The 27,420-nt window shown below is 39.3% G+C and overlaps 1 protein-coding gene across 29 annotated transcripts in view; it reads left to right on the top strand.

Moving 5' to 3' along the window:
• The window catches only part of RBFOX1 (RNA binding fox-1 homolog 1), a 2,389,987-nt gene that overhangs the window by 1,792,208 nt on the left and 570,359 nt on the right, over positions 1-27,420 (top strand). Inside the window, exon 1 of one of the 29 annotated variants that reach the window (XM_037911702.2) lies at positions 24,246-24,800. The exons of the other annotated variants lie outside the window; for them this stretch is intronic. Coding sequence (XP_037767630.1) covers positions 24,783-24,800 — 18 coding nt within the window. The 5' untranslated portion in view covers positions 24,246-24,782. Of the gene's footprint in view, positions 1-24,245; positions 24,801-27,420 lie in introns of those variants that run through there. 29 annotated transcript variants of the gene reach the window in all.

The raw sequence follows: 27,420 nt of genomic DNA, 5'->3' as shown, positions 1-27,420 counted from the left end.
GGGAAAGACACAAAAAGTAGGTCATAGCTAGAGTGAAGTGCATTCTTACTCCCTTTTTAATTAGTAGGACACACTGAACACAGCATCAGTATATGAAATAATCCTTAATGTGAAGTAAACATGAATATTTCTGTACAAATTCCTGATTTAATTTTAGATTAAAGGACTGTAGGTCTGTATTTAAGTTGCGAATGAACAGGACTGACCCATGAAAGAAAAAATAGCTTGTAAAATAGGTTATTTTCATGAAAAATCCCAATTTTCATTGAGGGGAGTCCTATGATGTCACAAAACTTCAGGAGCATAACGTAACCAAATCAATGACAGAAACTGTGTGCTTAAGATACAGTATTTGCATATCCCAAAGGGATATCATTTTCATTCTTCTTATTAAAAAGAGATTCTCTTATCTGAGTTACATAAGATCTCCTGCCAGATTTCTTAAAATATGTTTCAAACACAGCAGTCAAAATATATTCTGTAAACCACTTGGCAGGATGACTGAAGCACAGCTAATGAAAACTGCATGATTAGCACATTCTCTTATGCTTTCAGCAATAAGAGATTAGAGTGAATAGTCAGACTACACATTTATATTACACACACAAAACTATATTAAAAGAACGTTAAGGTTGCACAGATTGCACTCAAAATTTAGGAAATGCCAGAATTAAAGTTGCCTGTGCAACCTTAATTCAGCCCCCCTTGTGTGTATGCATTGAGATACTATTTTTAATTACATGATCTCATACTCTTCTTACCCACAGGACAAAAAAATCAGACTTTCAGAGGAAAAAAAGGTCAGCCTGAAGTAGATATACAGCTTGCAAAAATTCAACCCAAATGAATACAATTTGGCAAAATCATAAGCAACCAAAAACAAGGTTTAAAATGGGAAGTGTCGGGGATACACATACACACACACACAAATAAAATATACAGATAGATATAATATCTGTATAACATTGAGGAGGTCATCCTGGAAAGAGGCGACCTGCAGCCATATTTTAGCTGAGAGATCTACATTTATACCCAGCAATGACTTGACCTCTGCTATACTAATTCTGTCTGTGTTCCATATCTACCATAACTAGAATTATTTTTTAATAATCTTTTAATCCATCTTTTAACTCCTCAAATGACAGCAGTGATGTTGACAATGTCTCAAAAGGAAGATAAGTTTATAGAGGTTCTAACTTTCTCCATGCCATTTCCTGACTATCAAGATCATGTGGGACTCTCAATAGTCCCCGGATTGTGTTGGGGCTTGGGTGCATGGTTTTCTGGGTGCATGGACTTAAGTTATGGAATCTCCTCCCCCTTCATTGATCTGAAAGATCCTGAGATGTTCAGAGCATTTCCAAAAAACCTTTCTGTTCATCCTATGTTTTGTTTGTTTCTATTGTTTTGGTTTTGCAGTGGAACAGTTAAGGTTTTTGAGTCCAAGTTTGATGGCGAGGTTTTTTTTTTGTTAGCCTTTGCTAACATTACTTAGTGGACTCGTGTTTTATTGTTTTGTAAATGTTGTTCCCTGGTTGAGCAGACAGTGGTGAGAACAAGACAGCCATTGAAAATATTGTATTGAGTGAAATTAATTTTGGGAAATGCATATAAAAATTACAAAACATATTGACTGATTCCAAGGGAATTATCTTCTAGGAAGATAATAGCGCCCTCTCTTTTACATATTGCTTTCGGTTTCAGGCAATCAAATCCTATAAACTATTTTCCCCATGTGATCAATGTACTTCCATTATTGTCTTCACAGCCAATTAATATTTGTGATACAGTTCGTTCCTCCCTCTTCACTTTCAGTTGTATAAACTAGTCAAGTTTACTTTTTCACTTAAGCTTTTAGGTTGTCATGCTCTGTTAAACTGCTGTCAAATTTGACCACAGATGTGAAATTGTTAAGGTGACCTCCTCTATATAATTTGTATACTGGTCCAATAAACTCCCCATATATGCACCATAGTACTTATAGTGGAAGTATTGCACAGCAGGGTTACACAACACGCTTTACATAAAGGGTGAAATCCTGGCCCAGTTGAAGTCAATGGGAAGTTTACCATTGACTTCAGTCTCATCAGGATTTCACCAGAAGTGTGTACATATTCTTAACCTCTTGAAAGGTTTGTTAAGTGAAATAAAACAGAACAAAAATAGTTGTATTCTGTTGTCCCATTCCACAGCAAAATCCCAAATTGTATTGAAAGTGGAGTCCTATGTGTTAAACAAGAAGGATTTGATTAGTGTAAAAGACTGTGAATGGCTAACCAACTACAAAAGCAGTTTCTCCTCCCTTGGTGTTCACACCTCAACTGCTAGAAGAGGGCCTCATCTTCCTTGATTGAACTAACCTCGTTATCCCTAGCCTGATTCGTGCTTGCATATTTATACCTGCCTCTGGAAATTTCCACTACATGCATCCGACGAAGTGGGTATTCACCCACGAAAGCTTATGCTCCAATACGTCTGTTAGTCTATAAGGTGCCACAGGACTCCTTACCGCTTTTACAGATCCAGACTAACACGGCTACCCGTCTGATACTTTATTAGTTTAGAATCCTCAGCAGCATTAGATGTTTTCCAAGGAACAGGATAGAGAAATAAAAATCTGCTGCTAAAACTGAACCAGTTAAAAAATTGTGGTGTCTTTTTAAGGTGCCGTGACTTTCAAGCCATCAGCAAATTTCAACTCAGCAACGGGTTATTTCTATTTTTGGGAGACAGGACTGAGCATGGACATAATTTAAAAAGTTCCCCTACTGTTAACATAGTTCTTCCAGAGTGTGAAAAAAAAAGAACTAGATAAGTTCATGGAGGATAGGTCCAACAATGACTATAAGCCAGGATGGACAGGGACGGTGTCCCTACCCTCTGTTTACCAGAGGCTGGGAATGGGGAACAGGGGATGGATCACCTGATGATTACCTGCTCTGTTCATTCCCTCTGGGGCACCTGGCATTGGCCAGGGTCGGAAGACAGGATACGCAGCTAGATGGACCTTTGGTCTGACCCAGTATGGCTGTTTTTATGTAAATTTGAACAGAGCTAGATACCATCTGTCTTCCACACAAAGCCTTGCAGCAAATCTTTATTTGGTCAAAAGTGTTTGTCTTAGTCAACACTATTCACTTCTCAGTGTTCCAAGAGGCTCTGCCAACACAGCATGTGGGTTCTGAAGCCAGATGGGCAATTCACATCCCCCACTTGAATCTGTTCAATGCCTCCGTATTGTGTCTTGATTAAAGCAAAGCTGGGAGGCATCATCGCCAGTTTGGAAACCATCAGTTTGTACATCTAACCCTCTGTTGTATCTTCCATCTCTTCCATGGAATTAAAAATGTTGTGCTAAAAACAAAGGAACTAGTGGTTCAGATGCCTACCTATGTCTGTCTAATTGTAGCCCTAAGAAATCTCCATCAGTTTGTGAAGAAGGCAAAACTTTGAGGGCCAAATTCTGCCACTGTTATCCACATTCTGTGCTTTACTCCATGCGCCATCCTGATGCTTTAAATGGGACTAAAGCAGAGACGGGTCAAAATGAGAAGAGTTTATGTAGAATTATCATTAAAACATTAGTTTTCATTATCCTCAGAACTACATCTCCAGATTATAGAAGGCTGTGTTTTCAAAGTGCAGTATAAATAAAAATTACAACACAGAAAATATGCACTGTAAATGTTGTGTGTGAAAAGAAAAAAAAATCCTTTGGCATGAAACCTTGATAGCCTCACTCAAAATCTATTTCCTAACTTCAACAGTTTGGTATTTCATAATGTACTTACTATGCACCAGATATAACACGGCTTTCATATCAAATTATTCTGCTGAAGCATCTTCAGAACTACACATTGCAGCTGTTTCACAAAGTGTGGGCTGGGAGAAGGTAAACCCATTAAAAACAAAAGGTGTGGAAATAACAACCCAAAGGGGTTGGTGAAGCAATCCCTCTGAACCCACAAGTATCATCGTAATACCCTGAGTCTCTATCAGAGGGTTACGAGAGCTCCCTTGGCATACTCAATTGGTTGAATCAATGATTGAGAGACAGCTCATGTTTAGATGCTAGGGCTGCCTAGCAGGAAAAAGAGAATAAAAACAAAATACTTGTTAGGTCAAAAAATATGAGAAAGCCAAGAACAGTTATGCCTAAAGAAGTTAAGGTAAAAGCTAAAGTAAATAAACTAATGATGTCCTACTGAAAAACATCTACAGAATGTTCTCAGTGAAGACAGAATGGAATGAATGGGATCTCTGTGCAGACTGATTTTTTGACTGAATTTCATGACACATTTTCTGAACATAATTGATATCTCTGTATTTTTTATGTGGTTTTGTGTCGGTGGAAAGCATATTGAGTCTGCTTGTATGACTCACTGGATGTTTTCAAATCAGTAAGTCATGTTTTATTTTGAATGTCCTTCCTTCCCTGTTAAAAACAAAACACACCCTCCTCCTCGCCCAAACTGTTGTATTATGCAGCAGTGGCCCCGAACACCTCAGTTTATAACAGCAGTAACGTAAAAAATCATATGGGGCTATTGCTGTAGAAAACTCTCGTTTTGTTTGGTTGGGTTTAGTTTTTGTTTAAATAAAGGTTATGAATCTGCATAACTGAGTACTATCCCAAATAGAAGATTTGTAGTCAAATCCACAAAAGTAAAGGAATTTTGGATCAAAAAATTAGTTTACCCAAAGATCATAATTATGCTACATCTCATCACATACCTCATAACCACGTACAAAATCTTCTATACATCCTAACTGATCCTTTTGCTATAGCTAGACATCTGTGTGGTGGGTTGCCACCCCTTCCAGGGTGCCACCTGATGTCCTGGGGTCCCACTGAGCCTGCCTGTTCCACCTGTTCCTGTTAGCACGCACACAGATCAAGCCACACCCAGCTTCAAAAGGACACACAGACACTGAGATCAGCTCTGTGTGGGAAGACTCGGATCGAGGATTGCCCAGCACTCAAGTATACACGCCCTCTGGAGTGTAAACCCAAAATGATATTGTCTTGTGCTGTATGGAGATCTATACAGTGTAAACTCATGAAATTCGCTCCTTCCCCTGATGTAGAGGAAGATATGCACAACTTTTTGCCGCTCCCCCCCCCCTTTATGAATGATACAAACTGGTTGTAGAATAAACAAAAAACAAGCTTATTAATTACAAAAGGTAGATTTTAAGTGATTATAATGGATAGCAAACAGAACAAAGCAGGTTACTGAGCAAATAAAACAAACACGCAAACTAGGCTCAATACACTAAAGAAAGTGGGTACAAATAATAATTTCTCACCCTAAATGTTGTTTTAAGCAGATAGCTGTTGCTTTCAGCTTAAAACTCCAGGTATATCCTTCCCGGGCCAGACAACATTCCTAGCCTGGGTTCAGTACTCTTTCCCCTCCTCCCCCCGAAACCCTTTCCATTCTTAAGTCTCTCAAGAGTTGGTAGGGGAACCCAGGGCTGCCAACTCCACTTGGTTACACTCAGGGCTCTTGAGACAGATAGGCAGAATTGGGATTCAACAACTCCTGCTGTGCCATGAATTCCTTCCTAGCTCCCCTGGTTTCGGTAGGCTTTTCAGCCTGTTTGTCCAGGGTGCTGTCTCTGAGCAGCTTCTCAGCAACTTGCTGGCAGGAATTCTCTTCTCCTGCCTGCTTGCTCCTCTGGCAGCTGCCCCACCCTTCTGCTTTCCAGCTCTTTTATTCCCCCAGCTGCTGAGAGGCTGCCAATCGGCTTTAGCTGGCAGTATTTGCATTAACCTCGTGGCTGCCCCCCCCTTCCCCCTCCCTTAAGGACGCCAGCCTTCACCTTGCAGTGAATATAGCTTCTGCTGTAAATTTCTCCTTTGTGTTTTCTCTTGTGCTCTTTTATTTTAATCACAAGTGTTAACAGTTGTTATTGAGGACTGTGTGCTTCAGGAAGGGGGAAGAAGTTGCAAAGTTCCCCAGAACCCAAACATTGCATCACAGGTATGCATTAGGTACTGCACCACTACCACTGAAAGGCTTAACCTATGTAAAAGGAACTCGCCGTTCACTGACCTACTGTGGGCACGCAATCAAATGATAGACAGTGGACCACATACACTCCTAACTGTAGGTGATGGGAATGAGGGATATGCCGTTTGCTCACAGCACAAGTAGTGGAAGTTATGTTTTCTGTTTTGGCCACTAACAGTGTTGTCTTTAAAAACTGCTAAAATTCCCTTCACTACAATACTGGAAATAACAAAAAATGCCTTGATATCGAGGTAATTTCTTTCTCTTGTTGACCACCAAGAGGATATGGAAAATACATCCTCTCATATTAGTTAGTCTTTTACTCTTCTTCATGTCTTTCCTCCTTTATTAGTTAGTTTCCTTTCCTGTCCTCTGAATTCATTTCTCCTTTATTTTAAAATTTTTTCTTCCACTCTATAATCTACTATTTCATTTGCTTTCCCACAATTGCTTTATCATTGTTAAAAATCATTTATATAGCACCATAAATTACAGGTGTTTTACGAACTCAGAGTAAGATACATTCTTTGCCCTTTAATATTTTACAGTATAGATATGTCCTAACTACAGTCTTGCCTTTTTTATGTTACAGTATGGGCCTCGATTTTCAAGTGAGATCAAATTAACTTCCCATTTCACCTCCATAGTTTCTGATACACAAATATTTGTGATGGTAATTGTGCACTATCAATGTGTGGTGTAGATATATAACTATTTGATTGACCCTGCGCATCAAGTAGTTAGATATTAAACCTCATTGGTTATGCAAAAATTTGTTTACTGTTATTTGCATCTACAAGTTGAATAAAGGATGCCAAGATTTAAAAACCTGTCATTATCTTTGATTTTCAAGTTGACTCTACACTAAGGTATGAAAGCCTGTAAAGTCTGTTTACCAACGCATTGAACCATCTAGTGCCAAAATAAAAGTTTCAACCAGTGCCCCAATTTGTTCAAGCTTCTGGTTTCATGATGTGGTCAGATTCCCTGTCACTACGAGCTAAGACCTTAACACATGGAATGGTTGGAAAGTAGTGGGGAGTTCAGTGCACTGTGGGATTCAAGATAATTTAGTTTTTTCCAAGTTTCTGTTGGTTTTTTGTTTTCCTTTGTGTGTGTGTGTGTTTCATAATGATGGTTTGTGCATTACATTTATATTATTTTTTTAAAATCAGCTGCAGTCTGAGCTTTATATTTTATGCATGCTGACACCAAAACAAGACACTTAGTGTGCTAACAAGGGAAAGGTGATCTTTTTATTCTGAGCAAAGAATGACATGTTTACTATTCAATTTACAAACTTATTGGTTGCAGTGAATTACAAGTTTACATCATCTATTCCATATATTATAAAAATCACATCTTTATGGGAAGAAAAATTCACTGAAGTGTTCACTGAAGTCCTTCTGTAACAAAGAAAAGATAACTTCATTGAAAAAGGGTAGTATCCTGTATAGGGTTGTTCTATTTAATTATTGAAAAAGATTTTGTCATTTCTTCTAGAGGACTGTGTGTCATACATAATACAGTTTCATAATGATTGAATAAACATTTTGCTTTGGTTTTTATTCCCAACAATTTGGGATATCTTTGTCTATTTTTCTCCCATGAAATGATGTCTGCCTTCTTAGAGGGTAGGAACAATAGATAAGAAAGATCTAAAAGCATATACAAAAGGCTTTCCCCTAAAGATAATAAACCCATGATATATCTCTAGTATTGTTCCTTCCCAAACTCAGGACCACCCGCAACTCCCATGCATGCACGCACGCACACACACTTCCCCCTTCAGCTGTCCAGGATATGTAAATGGTAAAAATGGAAACTATAATTACATTGACCAGAACTGATGAACATAGACTAAACTGGAGTTGATGTGAAATGGCTGCAGTGTTCGTGAACCAGTGAACATCAGTCAGTTTAGAAGGCTGCTGAAATTCTGTATAAATAAATTCTACTTAAATGCTCCTGTGGCAAAACCTTTAGCTTGATTTGTGGTTTAAGAAAACAAAACTACTTCTAGATAAATATTATAACTTATATCTTTGAATGATCTCCCACCACAGCCCCATATTCAAATTCAAAGGAACAGAATTGTAATCTGTGACAAGCCACAAAAGAGACCTTTAAGTGAAGAGAAGCTGTGTCCATAATCACCCTCTGAGTAATCTACAGGAGAGAGTAGAGCCACTCAGGATCACCTCTTTCAGGAAATAGGTTTTTCACCAATGTCTGATGGTCAGTAGTGTGACAGGTTTGGTCACAGAGACCCCCATGGGACTGTCACCTGTCATGCTGGAATTACCTCTGAGCCCGTTTTCCCTGCCAGCTTGAGACTCCAGAACCCTGCCTTGTTGAACCAGACACACTAGCCTGGTGCAACACAGACCCAGGTCTGGTCCACACCCCCAAAGTTGCAGACTTTAACCAAAAACTGCTCAGCAGGTCACCTTTCTCCAGCACCTAGATATTCAGTTCCCAATGGGATCCAAACCCCAAATAAATCCATTTTATTCTGTATAAAGCTTATAAAGGGTAAACTCATAAACTGTCCACCTTCTATAACACTGATAGAAAGATATGCACCACTGTTTGCTTCCCCAGGTATTAATCACTTACTCTGGGTTAGTTAATAAACAAAAGTGATTTTATTAAGTATAAAAGGCAGGCTTTAAGTGGTTTCAAGTAATAACAGACAGAACAAAGTAAGTCACCAAGCAAAATAAAGCCTGATAGGAAGATGTTTAAAAATAACAACCGTAGATTTCGCTGATAAAGATGTTCCTGGAGCTTACCCTGTCAACACCTTCTCAATAAGCTCTCACTCCAAGTACCATTAGTGAACAGTTAGTATTTTGGTTACTCAAGATGTTCTCAACAATAATGTTTGGGTTTTTTAATACTGGACAAACTGCTGCATACTTGCATGCAAAGGGTCCTGTCAGAAAGAGACATTAACCACCTCCCATAGAATCAGATCCAGGATCTCCTCACAGAGCTTCATCACCCAGCAAGGACATAGAACAGTGGTCAACGGGATTTTGGCTCCTAAATCGCTTTTTGAAAATGAGACGAAGGTGTTGCAATGCTGAGCACATCAATGCCTACATATCTTTGCAAATCTGGGTCTCAGTCCCCAGCCCACCTATTGACTGTAAGGAAGAATTCAACAGTGCGCTACATGGATGAAATGATACACTTCCACAGAGTCAACTGCAAGACTGAGGTCTCAGAATGTTTAGAAAAGGTAGCTATGGAGGTGCAGTAGTAAAAGCACATTTTGCTTTTGTGTGAGGTGATGTTATCAGTTTATGCAGTAGTAAAGGGACTCAACGGTACCAGGGATTTGTCAAGTAACAAGTATTTTAAAAGGAACATCAGCAAACCAAACAGATGTTGCCATGTGTTTGGTAACTCTGGGTTACTAAAGCTTCATTTTATGATGCCATTAGGAACCTTAAAGTATACCGTCGGTGAAATCCTGACCCTACTGAAGCCAATGGGAGTTTTGCTCCTGCCTCCCCATGAGTCATTCCATCTGAATTTTGTTGTAGCCATAAACTATATTTGTTCATTTAGAAATCCGTATTTAACATGCAGGCTCCAGGGGATATCTCACTACTTCCCATTTGCTTGTACATATGCCCTATAGTTTGTACACAAAAAATAAAAGTTCACTTCCTAATAGAAAAGTAATAGCAGTAATCTTGCATTGCTAGACTTTGTTATTTTTACAAAATACGTATGATAGACTTTTTACCTGGGTACTTTGAAGTGTTGGCCTAGATAATTAACACACTAAGCTAATCAAAGTACATTTTCTGAAGCTTTAAAATTGTTTGCTTTCAGTAATTTCCAAAGGATCTTCCAAACATCACTGTGATTTAGCGAGGTTCTACTGTTGTTAGTCATCATAGCCTTGATCATATTTAAGGTGCCAATCGTGTAATTTATTACATATGGGGAGAACCCTATTGAAGTTAATGTAGCTCTGCAGAGAGCTGCTTGCACGATTGTGGCCTAAATTGATATACATCATTACACCATTCAACACACATTATATAGTGTGTATACTTTCCTTTGGAGAATACAGCAGCAGATGGTGCTCTGCTCATTTAGGTGCTGATGTTCTGTTTCTACTCATGTGATGCAAAATGTCTACTGTCATTTTTAGTGGAGAATATTAAGAGTTGTGGGGTGGTCCCAAACTGTACTGAGCGATATTACAAGTTTCTTTGCTGCTCAGGGAGGAATATGACAGTTTATATAAAAAGGACTTTAATTTGTAGCTGCACAAAGGTGACGGGAACTCTACCATTCACAAAACAGCTAAAAAAGTATTCCTTCCCACACCCCCAAAAAAGCAAAGGATGGTTTTCTTATGTACAAAACGATTTAATTAAAAGGGGAATACATTTTATCTGGGGTTAAAAGTGGGGTAAATTCCTTAGAAATTTACTCTTGTCCAAAGGAAGTAATGTTGTTGTTTTGAGTTTGAAAATGTGCATTACATGGTGGAAATTGTTATGCTTGCCCTTTGCTGTGAGGAAACAAGCAGTCAGCTAGTGAGAATCAGGAATATCATGTAGTCCAGATGATAAACAGCCATAGGAACTCTCAGAGACTGAATTAAATCTTTAAATGAGGGCTGGATCATTCTGATAATGTAGAGAGACTGAGGTAAGCCTGATGCCTCTGATGAATAGTAAATGAAAAATTTGGTAAATGAGAACAATGAGCGTGAAGTATGAAGAGGTGATTGCAGAGAGAACCCAGGTGTGTTGAAGTTTCCAGAAAAAACTGGGGATGGTGTTACAGACCAAATGTGGCCAAGTGAGGACACCTGAACAAGGAATGGACAGTTATGATTTTGCATATGCTTTCCTGAAAGAGTTGGAAGGATTCAATTGGAGTGAGCTTCCTGCATGCAGGGTTAAGTCTGGGTTTTGAGTCATCCAAACGCTATTTGAATGGGTGCAGAATTAGGTCTGAGGATTGATGTGCTGTGTAATGCTTGATATATAAAATATTATATTTCAAATTCTGTGTTATTCTCTGGTCCTTTGTGACAAGCTGTTTTCCCCTGAAACTCTTGAGGACAATAAAGGATTTCTTTGGTTAAGTGCTTTTTGTCATGTTTTCTGCTGAGCAGCTGGAAAGGGTATTAAGGGCACTACCCGACAGCCGCGTGGGAAGTGAGAGACTCAAAGCAGAAGTCTGTTATCTCAAAGTGTTCACTAGAGCATTGCTGTGCACATTTACCTGCATATGGATTTACAGCTACAGCAGTGTCCGTTACTACAGTAAATAAGACTACTTTTTTAACAGCAATTGAGCTTACAACTTAGAAACTGTTGCCCTTCTTAAACTGTTCTGTTGAGGTAAAAAAAAAAAATGTGTGGGAGAAAAGGGTTGTGGGCTTTGGGATTCTGATATTTCTATTAGCACATACCTTGCTGAGGCTAATAGTTTCCATGATGCCTTTGCCAGCATAACACCAAGGAGACTTGACTCCATGGTCTGGTGGTGACACCAATTCAGATAGTCCATGCACAAACAGCATAAATGAACTCTGAATTAGGGAAGTTAGGTGTTAAGTATAAAGGGTAAAATTTTCAGAAGTGCCTAAGTGACTTAGCAGCCTATCTCCCAGTGAAAGTTGGTGGGAGTTAGTCTCCTAAGTGACTTTTGAACATGTAATTTAGGCTTCTAAATCAGTGTCATACAAGCATATTTAACAGGCACAGTGCCTATTTTTTTCTGAACAATCTGTTTTCCATTCTCCTTCAAAAATTGCTTGCAGTCTAATATATTTATAGTAGTCTTTCTTTAATATTAGCCCCAAATTAGGATTAGGATCCCATTTTGCTAGGTACTATATACAGGGTAGACGCAGTCACTTTCAATGTAGGCAAAAGGTGTATCCCTATTCCGCCCCCTTCTTTCTTTTTTGCCTGTAGTCCTATTTTATACTAGAGATGTGTGTTGGTACATTGTTTTGCACATGAAATGTTATTAACAAAAGAAACCAAAACCAATTGCCAGTGGAGTGTTTATATTTATACCTTGACACTTTCTGAACCCAGTAATCCTATTCCAATACATCTTGAACCAAACTGTTGTAAACTGATGGTGCCAAAACTAAAGCTCCTTGCAGCACCTTCAACATCATAAAGCCACTTGAGCTTTAGATCAATCCCACAACAGCAAATTCTGTTGTGTTACTTCAATACATTTTAAGTGCTAATAACTTTAAACTACTGAGTAGACTTTGTTCAGACAGCTTTGTTCCGTAGATATTGATATTTTCAAAGCAAGCCAAGTTTGAATAAAATTGCTTAGGCCCAGATTTTCAACAGTGACTAATGATTTTGGGTGGCCAACTTGAGACTCTCTAAAGAGGCCTGATTTTGAGAAACTCCACTTTTCTTTTATTATGTTTTCTTGTTTCCTTACTCCAGTTTCCTTTTCTTTTGTTACTCAACAGTCATCATTAAAAGTTCACCCTTAACACACTCTAATTTCAATAGTATAGTGGTTTCTTGTTCTGAGTGTAAGAAATATCTCCAATACCATTTCTAATGGGGTCAGCTGCCTCCCATGCACCCCCACATGGCCAGGGGCACCACTGCAGTGCCCTGCTAACAATTTCTCCCTCAACGGCTTCTTAAACTCACAAAGGCTTTTCTTGTCCATTCACCACTGCATCTCGGGGGGTCAAGTTTATTCACATAAATAAAGCTCCAAAATTCCCAGGCCCCAATTCGCTGTACTCTCAGGCCTTCCTGCCTATGACCTTTCCCAGGCTCTACATGGCTGGTGCCTCAGGCTTCTGGTTCTGGCTGCCAAACCCCTTGGTATCAGGGTCCTCACAGCAGAATCCTTTCTTACTTCCTGCAGTTTCCTGAGCTTTTTCTTTCACTGCAGCCACCTGCTGCTCTTTACAGGTAATTACCTGATCCAACCTGTGTCACAGCCAGGTTGTAAGCAACCTGTGTGCACAGGTCAGAAGACAAATAGTGGAGTCAGGGTTGAGCTGGGTCTCAGAATATAAGGAAGTCAGGGTCAGGCACTGAGTTGCAGACAGGTGGCATGTAATGGAGTCGGGATCAAGCCAAGGTCAGGAGCTGGAGTCTGCTATTCACAGCAAGGCAAGGTTTGGAGTGGAACCAAGCGGGTGGTCTGCCCCATTGTTCAAACAGCTCCCTTTGTTGACTTCCTAGTTTATATACTGGCATGGGCTAATCAGTGGGCTGTGGGGGGCTGCCACTCAGGCCCCATGGGCTGGTACTTCCTGCAATGTCTAGCTTCACAGGTCCCCCAGCATAAACCAGGCCTGAGGTTCCAGTGGTGATGCAGAAGTGTTGGCAGTGTGTGGCACCCCCGTTGTCCCACGTTCTGGTCCCAGTGGGTCTTACAGTGCCTCTTTGCTAATCAGGGTTGGCTAACTTTGGGCTATCCTTCAGGGGTGAGCCACCCTTGTTAACCGCTGTCTGATTAACAGTAATCACTGTTTGTAGTATAATGTTTTCTCTATCTGTTTTAGTGTCTGACTCCTCTCGGGGCATGTCTATGCTATAGCAGCACACCTACAGCTCGTAATGCCATAGTGTGACACTTCTTATGTCAGTTGAACAGTTTTTTCCTGTTGATGCAATTAATGCACATCTCAGAGGCAGTACTTAGGTCAACAAAAGAATTATTCCGTCAACCTAGCTGTATCTACAGTGAAGGTGGGATTAGGTCAACCTAACTACAGTACTCGGGACATGAAATTTTCACAGCCCTGAGCTAGGTCTAACCAAATTTTTAGATCTGGGCCAGGCCACAGGCCAGTTTATCCTCTGCCTTCTCCCCTCCTTCCCAAACTTTTGTATTGGTGACCCCTTTCACATAGCAAGCCTCTGAATGCGCCCCCCGTTATACATTAAAAACACTTTTTTTATATATTTAACAGCTTTATAAATGCTGGAGGCAAAGCGGGGTTTGGGGTGGAGGCTGACAGCTCGCAACCCCCCATGTAATAACCTCGCGATCCCCTGAGGGGTCCCGACCCCCAGTTTGAGAACCCCAATATAATTTGATGTACCTCTTCTTTCTTTCCCATTCCCATCTTTGTTCTCATTTCCTTCCCCACAGTGTGTACTTACAGTGTTACCTGTGCTCATTCGCTGACCCCTAAAAACCTCTATCCAACCCCCCTCCACACACACACACATGTCCGTCTCTCACATAGACACCCTGTTACCACCTTTCACTGCTGGCACCTGTGGTACACACACTCCTACTCCAGGACTTTCTCCAAACCTTCCAGGTATTGTACAACTTCACATATGACTTTTTATGCAAAAGATCTAATGAGCTAATTTGTATGTAACCATTAACTCCAGATTTACAAGAAATGTGGGTATAGATTTAGAGATTGTGAAAAACGTTAGCCTGCCAATCTGTCGAACCAAGTCTTCTGTTTATCTGCAGGTCAGCAGCAGGGCAAACTCCCAACATACACTGCCTAGGCCTTCTACCTGATCTGTCTGGGAGAGGGGAGGATTCCCTGCAAGGATGATGGAGGTACTCTAGTCTCCATGGCCTGTGCTGTTCTTGGCACCTCTGCTGAGTCTGCAGAAAGCAGTTGTAAAGAGGGGTAGTGAATTTTTGATATGGAAGCTGGAACTGAAACTTGTCTGCCTCTTAGGGAAAGGATATGGAGCTTTGGTGAATGACAGAGGTTGTGAATGGCTCAGATATATCAACAGTGTTTTGAATTTTATTCACGACTGCATTGCTTACAGTGCTACCTATATTCACTTAGAACCCACCTTGCACACACCTAATACTACCTGTCTTCTGCAAACACTACAGCAGAGAATTTGGCCATGTTTCTATATAAGCTGCCAGCTGATTAAGCTTTGAGTAATGCATAACTAATTTTACTTACACCAAAAGTAAATGTCAAACATGCCTATATTTTTTTTTTCAAAGGATGGCAAAACAAGGCCCATCTGAATGTATGAAAAGAGGATGTGAATAGGCTTTGATTTAACTAGAACATGGAAAATTTGGTGTGCCTGATGGGGAGTTCAAAACTGTTATGTCCTGAATCTCAGCACAGATTTGCCAGCAGTTTTATGAGGGGCTAGAAACAATGAAATTGCACCAGATCAGGTTTTTTCAGTTTGCTTCCATCTCTGTTTTATCATTGCTTTTAATCAACCTCATCTTATCATGTCACTGACTGAAAAACTGTTTTTAAATATTAGGCCAGATTCTCAGCTCGTGTAATTCATTGATGTCAATGGAGTTATGTTGATTTATGCCAACTGAGGAGCTGACCTATTGGCTCCACCACTTAGAAAACAATTGGCTCCAAAGCAAATCTGAGCGGACTATTGGGAGCAGATGACTTCCTGTATTGCATTACATGATACATCACATTGGAATCAATAACTGGTTTCAGTCCTGTTGGGTTATACTGTGTTCTCCCATGAAGATGGGAATAGCCCATCTAGAATTTTTCGGAGTACTGATGGTAAGGGATTTGAACTGAAGTTTTATATGGAATTGGCCAATGGAGAACAGTACAATCTCTTTGATGAATTTAGTTTCTTTTCCAGCTCAGGTTTATCAGAAAGAAGATAGTGAATGACTTGAATTCATTCATTCATTTAATTTTACTAAACAAGAGTGTTTGCGAGTTTTGTTTTTTACTCGTCAGATTGATTTAGACCCAGTTGCTGCAGATATCCAGTGCTCATTATCCAAGCTGTATTGCTCATTTGTGGTTGCTTATAAAGACATGGCATTGTTCCTGTTTGCTACCTGGATTACTATAATTCCTGAAGTCAAGAGGAAGACTTGAAGAAGGCACCTCGAGCTTTGACTGTCCAGAGGGAAGGAGAAAAGAAGCAGAATTAAGGAATTTCTGAAAATTGTAAACATTTTATTTTCTGCCTAGTTGTGAACCATGTAGTCAGGACCTTCTCTGGCTCCATTGCACCTAGCAATAGGTTTTGGGAGCCCTGTCTTCCTGTTGTGTATCATAGTCTATATAAAATCTACACCCTTCATTGAATTGAAAACTCCACACGTCAGCAGAGCTGGGATGAGGACCCAGTTCTTAGAGCTCCAGGATCGTAGACCAATAACCTTAAGACTCTCTTTGCTGTCACTTGTTGTTGTGTTATTTTTCTAAGCTGCAACTACATAGTATAGAAGCTACCATGGACACATGGTGGTTGATTTGGCTCCTGCTGAAGCAAGAAGCAAAAATAACCTGCCATTGACCTAATGGGCCAAGGATTTGGCCCCAATCCATGCACAACAGTGACCATTAATGACTTAGCTTAATACAATCCCTCCCTCCTCCCCTGCCCCCCAGTATAGCTGGCACGTGAATCTGCTAGGAGCTTGCTGTCTGGAAATTTTGAATGGTTGGAGAGGTATTAAGTTGACTTTGATATGGAAGCAGACTGAAAAACATTACACAAAAGCCCGAAGGGCCAGATCTCTCAAGTTTGTTCCATCGTCTCAATGCCACTTCTATGCTCAGGAAATGGAAAGCTGACTCATTGGGTATTCCCTTGATGTAGGGAAAATCCTTGGATGGCATAATGACATTAATGCCTCCAGCATAATGGGTATGTCCTGAACATCTTTTTGCCCCTAAGATCAGAGGAGCACAAAAATTGTCTTCCTTCTCCAGCCACATTCCTTTCTCTCCATTCCACCTTTGGGTTGTTCACTGACTACAGCTCATCTGGAATCAAGGATCCTGGCCCAATATTTAAAATCAGAGCAATATCTAATTATCAGATTGATTATTTTTTTCTCAGGTTTCACAGATGTTCCGTGTCTTCATAAATCTGGCAAATTTCCAGTGGAACTAATTTTCCAGGAGAAAGAAGCTATAGGGATGCTAAAATAAGATTTTTACAATAGAGCTGCTTGCAACCTGAAAACAGGACAGACTATAAGAATCATAGAAGATTAGGGTTGGAAGAGACCTCAGGAGGTCATCTAGTCCCATCTCCTCAAAGCAGGACCAACACCAACTAAATCATTCCAGCCAGGGCTTTGTTAAGCTGGGCCTTAAAAACCTCTAAGGATGGAGATTCCAGCACCTCCATAGGTAACCCATTCCAGGGTTTCACCACCCTCTTAGCAAAATAGTGTTTCCTAATATCTAACCTAGACCGCCCACACTGCAACTTGAGACCATTGCTTCTTGTTCTGTCGTCTGCCACCACTGAGAACAGCCAAACTCCATCCTCTTTGGAACCCCCCTTCAGGTAGTTGAAGGCTGCTATCAAATCCCCCCTCACTCTTCTCTTCTTGCATTTAAATAACCCCAGTTCCCTCAGCCTCTCTTCGTAAGTCATGTGCCCCAGCCCCCTAATCATTTTCGTTGCTCTCCACTGGACTCCCTCCAATTTGTCCACATCCCTTCTGTAGTGGGGAGACCAAAACTGGTCATGTATGTTATGTCCAAAGAACTCTGTGAATGGTGAATCTGTAAACCACTGTATATGAAAGTGAGATTTGATAAATGTCACTGTAATCGAGTTTAAATCAAAAACAATGTTTGAATCTGAAGTGAGTTATGCAAGGGACTTAGGACTTCTGCTATATTCCTGTCTTTCCCTATGGAGCTTTGGTATTGGAGTTATTCATATATGAACCCTAAAATGTTCAGCACTTGAGATAAACAACCTAACATCAGTGTAGTTATCTGAATTTATCCAGATAGTTTGGTCTGGAAATCTGGCAATTCCTTGCAATTTCCAGTGCTTCCTGATTTTCAGCTGGGTTGGAAATACAACAGCAGCCTTTCCACAATAGTTCTTTCTTTAATTATCTATGTCGGATGAAACTAGGAGGTGTGAAGGCATGTGGCAATGAAACAGGCATGAAAATATTTCTAATTCCCCAAAGGGGTCAGGTTAGATTCTATTTGTGAGTGAACGTTCCCCATGTTTTTTGATATCAGATTCGGTTCACCACTCCTAACTGCAGTACATACTGCAACCACATGTAATTATTGGGGCTGCTTCAGACCAAATCACTACGGTGTCAGTAGTGTGCCAGATCTACTGCAACTTGGAGGCAAGCAGGTGCTGCATCAACGAGGTCTTGTAGGTGCTAGCACAGGCTGACCAGATGTCCTGATGTTAGGGTCTTTGTCTTATATACACAACTATATCCACCTGCCTAAAAAACAAATGTCCTGATTTTTCACACTTGCTATCTGGTCACCCTAGTTAGCTCTGGGGGCCCAACAGCCATGCAGATGCATTGCTAAGGGATTGGTTATTTTACTAGGGCTGGCAGGAAAGAGAAGGGCTGCACATGCTCTAAGTACAGAGGTGTAAACAGTTACAGTTCCAAGTGAACAATAGAGGTTCTTGTTTGGGCCCCTGGAGCAGTCCAGTTGAGAATCAGGGCTCTTCATGCCTAATGCTGGGGGTACCCTCTCCAGTCCAGTCTCTGTTCCAAGCAAACAGGTGCTTCTAGTTAGTGTCTCTCTTTGGGGCACTTCTGCCCTGACTCCCTGCACAGCTGCTGCTGTTGCATAAGTTCCACACAGACCTACACCCAGATGTACTGTCCAGCACTCACAGCCTGTTGCACGTGCAGTTCTGCATATGGTTCCTGAGGAATTTTTTCTGCATCCAGCTTCTACAGCTCTTGGCTAGCCACATGGCCTCTCCAGCCAGCTTCCCTGCAGCTGCTTGCTACGTAGCTGCCACTTTTCAAACAGAACCTGCCCGCTTCCTGGTTCAAGAGAAAGGGGATGTGCAGCGGGGACAGGCTGATGGGAGTTGTTAGACCTCTGCTTAGATGATCATCATGTTATCAATGTTACCTTTGTGATCCCTCTTCCTTCTCCCTCCTATTCTTTGTTCAACCTACTTGTAATGCCATGTTTTTAAATTGTATTGTAAGTTCTTTAGGGCAGAGACCTTGGTTGAAAACCTAGGCTCACTGAAACCCAGTGGGAGTTTTCCATTGACTTTAGTGGGGTGAAGATTTCACCCCCGTGTCTTACTATGCATTCGTACAGTACATGGCACAATGAGGTCTCAGTCCTGACAGTGGCCTCTAGATATTGCTGTAATACAGGGAATGATCATATGTAGCATTGTGGATTATCTTTAAGTCCCTTGCAGTACCTAAAAAAGCACCATCTAGAGTAGCAGCCTAGACTCTGCATTTTCTTGTTTGCAATGTTGTAATTTGCAGCATCAATATTATTTCAGGTTTTTGGTCGTTAATGAATATGTCAAGATATGGAAATGAATTATGTCCTTTTAATAATGTAATGGAGCTCTAACTTGTAGATCTGCATTTTCTTTTTTAGCCTGCGTCATTTAACTCCCAGTAAGAATATGCTGATCCGAGATAAGTAATTTTGATTAATGAATATTTAAAAAATAACTGTGTTCTGTAATTTCCACTGCAGCCCTTATATTCCTCCTAGTCTCAACAATACTGTAGCCTACTTTTATTCCATAGTGGAAATGTTTTCTGTAGCAGTTGTTAACAAGGGTGAAATTGTTACAAACAGGCTGCAGTATGGACTGGTACAGAGATGCCACCGTCCCAGCACAGGGTACTGAGGATAATGAGCCTAAACTAGTACCAGAGACAAATGCCTTTTGTAGTGCCAGGGGAAAATGAGCACTGTTATACCCTTTTAAAAGCCTTTTGTATGCACCCACCCTCACAAAAGGTGTTTGATCCACTACCCTGTCACAGTCCCTGGGAAGGCTGCCCTGCCTCCACTTCTCTTTGTGATGAGGTCCTGCAGTCCAACCCCCTCTCCAACTAGCTTACGTCCCCTTGGTTGCCAACCATGTTGCTTAGCAGGCCCAATGGATATGGCACCTTCAAGAGCTCTCACTCAGGAGCCCGTGAACAGTAATAGCATGAAGAAAAATAGCCTCTCTAAAAACAAAGTGATTTATTTTGCCAAAAAAAAAAAAAGAAAAAAAAGGTACACAGTGCTTATAGAAGTGGATTTAAAACAGTGACCTGCATTCATATTTTCTTCCCCACACTTGGAATTCCACTCAAGTCACTAAGTAAACATGAGAAACAAAGTGGGTGAGGTAATATCTTTTATTGGACCAACATCTGCTGGCGAGAGAGATAAGCTTTTGAGCCACGCATAGATCTTCTTCAGATCTGGGAAAGGTACTCGGAGTGTCACAGCTAAATGCAAGGTAGAACAGATTGTTTATCATAAGTAGTTAGCACATATTCCAAGAGACCATTCCAGATGATAATTCTTCAGTCTGCGTGAGCCAAGCCCGGAAGTCTACACAGCAATGCAACAGCTCTACAGCCCAAGCCCTGCAAGCCGAGTTGGATGGCACAGGCCAGCTATGGGTTTTTCTTTGCTGTGTAGACACCCGCTCTCACCAACAGAAGTTGGTTCAATAACAGATATTACCTCACCCACCTTCTGTCTGGAATATCCTGGGATCTACATGGCTACAACTACAACTAGGTAAACATGACTCAGTCTTGGGGTCCACTGCTTTCTTAGGGACCAAATTGTAGCCTGCTTGCTGCAGACCCTGTCTTTCAGTCAGTTTCTGGGTCAGCCTGCAGCATGATCTCTCTCTCTCTCTCTTTCTGGGTACATCTACACTGCAATCAGGACAGCATGTGTAGGCACACCCAAGCTGCCTTGATAAAGCTAACTTGCTACATGCAGCTGGGAAGCTGCAGTGGCATTGGGTAGCCACCCAAGTACATACCTAGGGGTCCCAGGCAGGATTGTACTGAGGTGGCTAGCCTGTGCTGCTTTGGCTACGTTGCTATTTTTAGCAAACTAGTTGGTGAACTGACCACTTCCCCCTCCCTCTTTCTCAGGGGACCTTTTCATAGATCAATGTCTTTTGATCTCTCTTCTCAGCCTGGGCTAAACAACCTTATAGCCAGGGTTGAGGCTGAGGAATCCCTCTTCACAGCTATAACCTAGCTATTATGTTTGAGAAGATGATCCGTATCTAGACTATTATTTTACCTTTTCTTCCTGGTTTCTTTTAACAATGCCATTTGATCTAATTCTGTGCATTCGGGCAGGTTAATATCACCCCGATGCAAAAAGGGCATATTATAAATGCAAATATTTCTCAGATCTATGTACAAATATTTCTCAGTTCTTCACACACCCATTGAAATAAATGAGAAGACTTATGTTGACTTGAATGAGTTTGGACTGGCCCCAGGTCAGTTCTGTTGTGCAGTGCAGCAGAAGCTGGACTGGGACCTTCACCCTCCTGTTCATTTTCTAGAATTACTGGCAGTATTACAGACTGCCAGTACTGTGCTTAGAGAGTGGGATTTTGCTTGACCCATGCATAGAGGCACAAGAAATAAAGGAAGGATGCCTTTGCCCTCTTCTTACTCACACCCATTTCTTCCCTACTTGAGCATAAGCTAGGCACAATCCAGCCTATAATGTACTTAAGAAGAAGAAGAAGAAAATCTTTCAAATGCGTGGTTGTGGGTAGCAGCAGTAGAAAATGTCATTCAACTTGTTTCAGGGAATAAGATGTGAAGAATTGATTGAGTAATCAATTTAATAATGAACAGAATTTCAAATACAAAAATAATTAGTTGACACAGCCTTTGGGCACAGTTCACTACAGTTTTATATGCTGTCTATGTAGTCGTTCGGCTCAAAAACAGGGTAATTTTGATGTAAAATGATTCATAGGCAATAGCTGTGCACACGTTTCTCATATTAATAACATTTTTAACCACCTTTTGGAACTTCTGAAACCTTATATGCACTCTCAAGGTGCATAGATCAAAAATTGTTAAATGCACAAATAGATCATCAGAAAATTTATTTTAAGCATAACCAACATAATGTAATTCATCCTAATGTAAATTAATACAAAATGCCAAGCACTATATAGTAGAAAAATGAGGTGAAGAGTAAGGCATAAAGGTGAACAAGTTGGGCCTGTTAGGTTGTTGAATGCTGTCAATTAGATCAGCTGGTGATTTTGATTTTTTTCCCCCATGCACAAAAATGGATGCAGTCCTGTTCCCATTGGAGAGAAATCTATTTGAGGTGTGTTGCTGACTTGAGTGGGAGCAGGATCCTGACTTGAATGGGAGCAGGATCCTGACATTTCCCTACTCTATCAACACCCCATTCTAAATACTTTGGTTTGGTATATATACAGAAGGGTTTTTAATTACATGTTTGATGCTGTCATGCACACAAAAAATGTTGAGGGAGAATCTAAAATCAAATGTTTGTGCTTTACAAAATACTTTTCTATTATTCATGGAAGACCAGAACCTGATCTGGGTAGAAGTCTGTATTGATCCTTCTGTTTTGTTAGTGTCAATTATGTTGGACCTACATTTTTGAAAATCACACTTCAAAAATCTTCTATAAAAGATTCCATAAAAGCAGGGGGAACTGAAATTTACCTCCGAAGTGTTAGAACAAAGGAAGAAGGCAGCACCGATGTAAATCAAACAATATTGGCATATTGGTGTGAGTGTTAAAGTTCAGGAGGGATTATTTTGGCCACAAGATCCTTTCTGAGCTGCTCTTGGCCAAAATTAGACCAATGTTATTTGAGAGTACACCAATGCTTTCCTGCGGCTTTGCTGTAAAATTGGCCATTTTAATAACTAATAAAAGATTATTTGTTTTTATTTTGTTCTCAGTAAAAATTAATAAAGGCCTTCCCCTTACATAATTTGCTATGAATCAGCCATATATGGCTGATTCATAACAAATCATATGTATGTGTGTGTGTGTATGTGTGTGAGTGTGTGTGTGTATATATATATATATATATATACACATATATACACACACTATATATATACATATACATAAATTAAAGAAATTATTATGCAAATAAGTTATTTTATATTTTCCAAAATTAAGTCAATTTTTATGTGCTAGTGGTAAGGAAGTATTTTTTTACTGCTGCTAGATAGAAGCCTTTAAGACTCTCCTGATTACTGTTTGTTTAATGGATTTTAGTTTGCTCTCCCAATCCTGCTTTGCTATTATGTCTCTTGATGAGCCTTGTTATAGACTGTTTTAGCAGGTGCCTATCCATTTGCCACCTGCCCTGGTGCAGTGAATGATTCTGCAATTTAGCTAATGCATTTTAATTATTTACGTGACATTTTACCTTGTATGGTTAGAGTGAGTATGTAAATTGCCTAGAGACTGCAAAAAACGTCCTGCCTTAACTGGAATGTAGACTAAGTGTACAGTCTATGGTCAATGATGATGATAAAACCAAAGACAAAAAAAAAAAAAAAAGGGAATGGCATTGGCATAAAAAAAGGAATATTTGTTCTCATGTTCATACCTATGCTGGTACACCCCCGACTCCCCTTATTTCTCCATTGATCTATAGTTAGTAAGTGTATATTGTGTAAGTTGATGTACTCAGTGAAAAAATTGCATGTATATGTTTTTACATCTACCTCAATATACAAAACATACCATAGTAAGAAAGTGTGTAATAGTGCCAGTTCATAAGGTCAGGGATGATTTTCATGATAAATAATACACAGTCTAGAAAGTCACCGAGACTTGTCTCTTTTACATTGGAAAATTGTCTTTGAAACAAGAATTCTTTTGATTGATTCAGTAAATGAATGTAGCCAAGCAAGATGAATTAAAAATATTTCACTTTATCATGTTATAAAAGTCTAAGCCACAAAAACCCTTGCATAACCATTCATTTTACATACAGTGCCTATCAAAATTTTAAAAATAAGAAAACCAACAAATCTGGTATAACTGTCAGTGCTACCTAGCCTAACGATTATAACTCTGACCTAATTTTGAGTTTTAAGTATATGTGGTTTTACTGCAAAAACAAAACAAAAAATATACCAAATTAGCACAAAGACTGTAACTTTCTTCTGATTTAGTTGTCGTATTTCCCTGTTCCCTGTATTGCATTTATCTCCCAGTAGGACTAACAGCAGCAGCAATAACACTGTGAAGTCAGTAGATGGCTGTAGAAAAGTATGTTGAACACTCTTGTGTTAGAGTAATAAGATTGGGGAAGGCCTTGACCTGACTGGATGCTGCTTTTATCTGAAGTACATTTAAAGAGATAAAGGGGAAGCAGGGTGCAGTAGATGCTCCTTTCTTTTCCATGGGAGCTCAGCTTTGAGTTAAAAAATTCTCAAGTGCAGGATTTGTGAACTGGGTCCTTTAGCAAGGAAATGTAATGGCTTAGGTGCCACTGGAGTCACCTGCTTTACACTGATGATTTTTTTTTCCGTCAAGACGTCTTAGAAATCTTCCTATAAATTCCTACTGAGGGGGCTTCTGTAAATCCCATAGCAGCTATCAGGAAGTGGTGTGCCCCCATTTATTTCTTTATTTATTTTTCTGCTTTTACCACTGTAGGTGGCTGCCTTTAGTGCACGGACCTGCTCATTAAACAGACACACCAAGAATTGTTACCTAAGCAAGCCTGACAGTAAAGAAAGGACAGGCAGAGTTAGGGAGAAAAAGGGAAGAAAAAAAGACAGCCTGAAGCAAGTCACTTCACACGCAGAAAGAGCCACTGAACGAATGCTATTCTCATAAACAAACAAAAAATATCTTGTTTAAGAAAAGAAGAGAACTGTGAGGACTTGACAGAAAAAGGCAAGATTTTCTACCCACTGGTTTCAGTTTTCCTTCCAGACATACTTGGTGAAGTAAGGAGACTTCTCTTTGCTGACAGATCCCTTGATTTCTCTTTCAAGATGATGATGTATTTGTGGGTAGGTAGTGTCTCTCTCCATGTCAATCTTTTATTAATAAATTGACTTTGGGACTATAGATTTTAGCCTACAGTAACAGCATATTTTGTAATATGTAAAGGTGCCTATACTGCAGGATAGCCTAGCACAGCTAGTGTACATTACATTACATGTGGTTGCATTACCAATGGGAGTTTAAATGAACTGGTTCATTAACGTTAAGCTGCAATTTTATTTTCAGGGTTTAGAGGGTGTTTGGTAGTGCACTGCTTTCTTTTCGTTGCCTTAAGAAAATGTTACAATTGTATCTCTGTGATTCACTGTGTGCTTCAGTCATAAAATGAATGCTGCATCACTTGTGGATGTACAGAATTTGCTTTCTTTATCAAAAATGAACTAATCTTAGTGTGAGTTCAAACTTCAAATTATGCTACTTGGTGTGTGTGTGTGTGTAGTAGTAGTTGTTGTGACAATATTTCTTAGCCTTTGAAGTATGTGATGACTGACAGGTATAAATGCAGAAATATCTTAATATGCACTCATTCTAGTCCTTTTACATTCAGCATTGTTCTGATTTTTTGCAGCAAAATCTGTTCACCTGAGAAACTAAAATAGGACTCTTCTGTGACACATTCATTGTCAGTTAATGAATGTATTAGCCTTTTAATTCATCCAGCTATAAATGCAAACACATTTTTATTTTTTTCCCAAAAACAAATCAGTGAACAAGTCTGCATAATTTAAAAGCATTTCTCAGTTCTTCTTCAAAGAATGTATATCTTCTAGGGAAATACTTTAATCTCATTTGACAATCCATTTTTATTTGAAATATATTTTCTGCTAAACATAAAATATAAATAGATGTGGGCTAGCTTCTAATCTGGGCCACCTGTTCAAAACAGGCTACATGAAGGCTATACTCCTTAGAAATATTATCAGTAAATCACTACCTTTCTCTTAAACTGCTTGCGGGTTATGGTGTAAATCCCTTTTTACAGTTCCTTCTAATTTCTGTCTACCCTGTAATATATTGTAATAACTTCTGTTAGTTGGACAAAAGGCACTATAAGCAGACTTGTACGCTACTTATTTCAGTTCTTTGACCTGTGTTATCATTTCCAGAGCTTCTCCAATCAGTGAGCCTTATGATTTTGACTTTTTTTTTACAGCATACTGTAGTACATTACGTCAATTTAGTTTTCACAAGCAATATCTATTCATGTATTTCAACAGCAAGAGGCATCACAGATTACTGCCTGTTTATTCTTTAACCCTTTACCTGATTCTTTGTTTTATTGTAACTATATAACCACTAATCCATATCAATCTTTTATAATATGTTAAAGCCCAAAATCTTTGCTATAATGATCCATTTTTTCTACACAATTTTACTCTTTTGTTTTTGGAATTAACATCATCATATGAAAGGGATTCTAAAACAGAGAGTAAATATTTGAGGATAATACACACAATTTTTTTGTGGAAAGAGAAATAAAAATGATAGGACTTATGTTGTTCTATATTTTTGTTACACTTATTCAAAGCATTTAATAGGAAATCATATTAATTTAGTGAAGGACTGATTTTTTTTTAATTGTATGTACCCTTGTTCATTAGAATACCAATTTCCTTAATTTTAATTAAAGGTAGTTATTCTATCTTTTATTATCTTATAATTTATGCACTTCTCTAGCTATGCCTGTTACTCATGTGTGTTCTATCCCAAAGCACAAGAGTAAGCAGTTTCTGTTGTTATGCCCTCTTGGGTTCTTAAAGCTTACTGACCTGCTTTCTTAGTAATTAATCTTTGCCCTTTAAAACCTAGTTCTTCAATGCCTATTTTCCTCTTTTTGACTTACTTTTTATGGTACTTCATATTTTTATTAGCAGCATGCATCAAACTGAAGCATGTATAATCGATATATATCACTACTACACCTGGGTATTAAGCACAGTTTCCATTTTTAATTTGCCTTTGCAGGTATAAAAATGATTTAAATCAAACTTCCAAATCAGATTAGTTAGATATATACTGAGAATTCAGGGATTTTAGTATATTTGGATGGTATTGGTTCCTTTTGTTCTGAAAATAAGGAAAAGATGCATTCAGCAAAAATATTACATTTTAGTTTTTCTGTAGTGGTAGGAATTGTGTACCTAAAATATATTGATATTTGAAAGAGGTGTGGCTGTTATAGTGAACAATGAGCTTTTGACACGTACAGGTGCAATGTATAAACTCCCCTATAGCAACATATGAAAGGCTCTCTCTAGGCCCTACTTCAACTTTTACTGTCATTATGTAAAAACCTAGTTAATAATATTAGTATAATTTTGAGTAGCCAACTTTTGTGAAAAAGTGAATCTTTTTTTAAAGAAGTGTGTGATGAATTTATTCTCTTTCTCTAATCAGCATAGATATATTTGCTCCATCTTATCCACCACTTTATTGAACAGTGTTACTATGTAGTTTCATTCATGCAGGGATTTAAAAAGAAAAAATGCCATTCCAGCTGTTTTACATTCTATATTATTTTACTAATTAGGACCCTGGAAACATTATTTTCAGTTGTCGTATTGACAATTTGTTGGTCTCTTTATAGTGAACAAACTGTAAATGTGTTCAGTTAATGAAATCAAA

This window comes from Chelonia mydas, chromosome 10 (assembly GCF_015237465.2).
Source record: "Chelonia mydas isolate rCheMyd1 chromosome 10, rCheMyd1.pri.v2, whole genome shotgun sequence".
Lineage (NCBI taxonomy): Eukaryota > Metazoa > Chordata > Testudines > Cheloniidae > Chelonia > Chelonia mydas.
The sequence above is the reverse complement of the archived record's forward strand: the minus strand, read 5'-3'. Positions and strand labels throughout refer to the sequence as shown.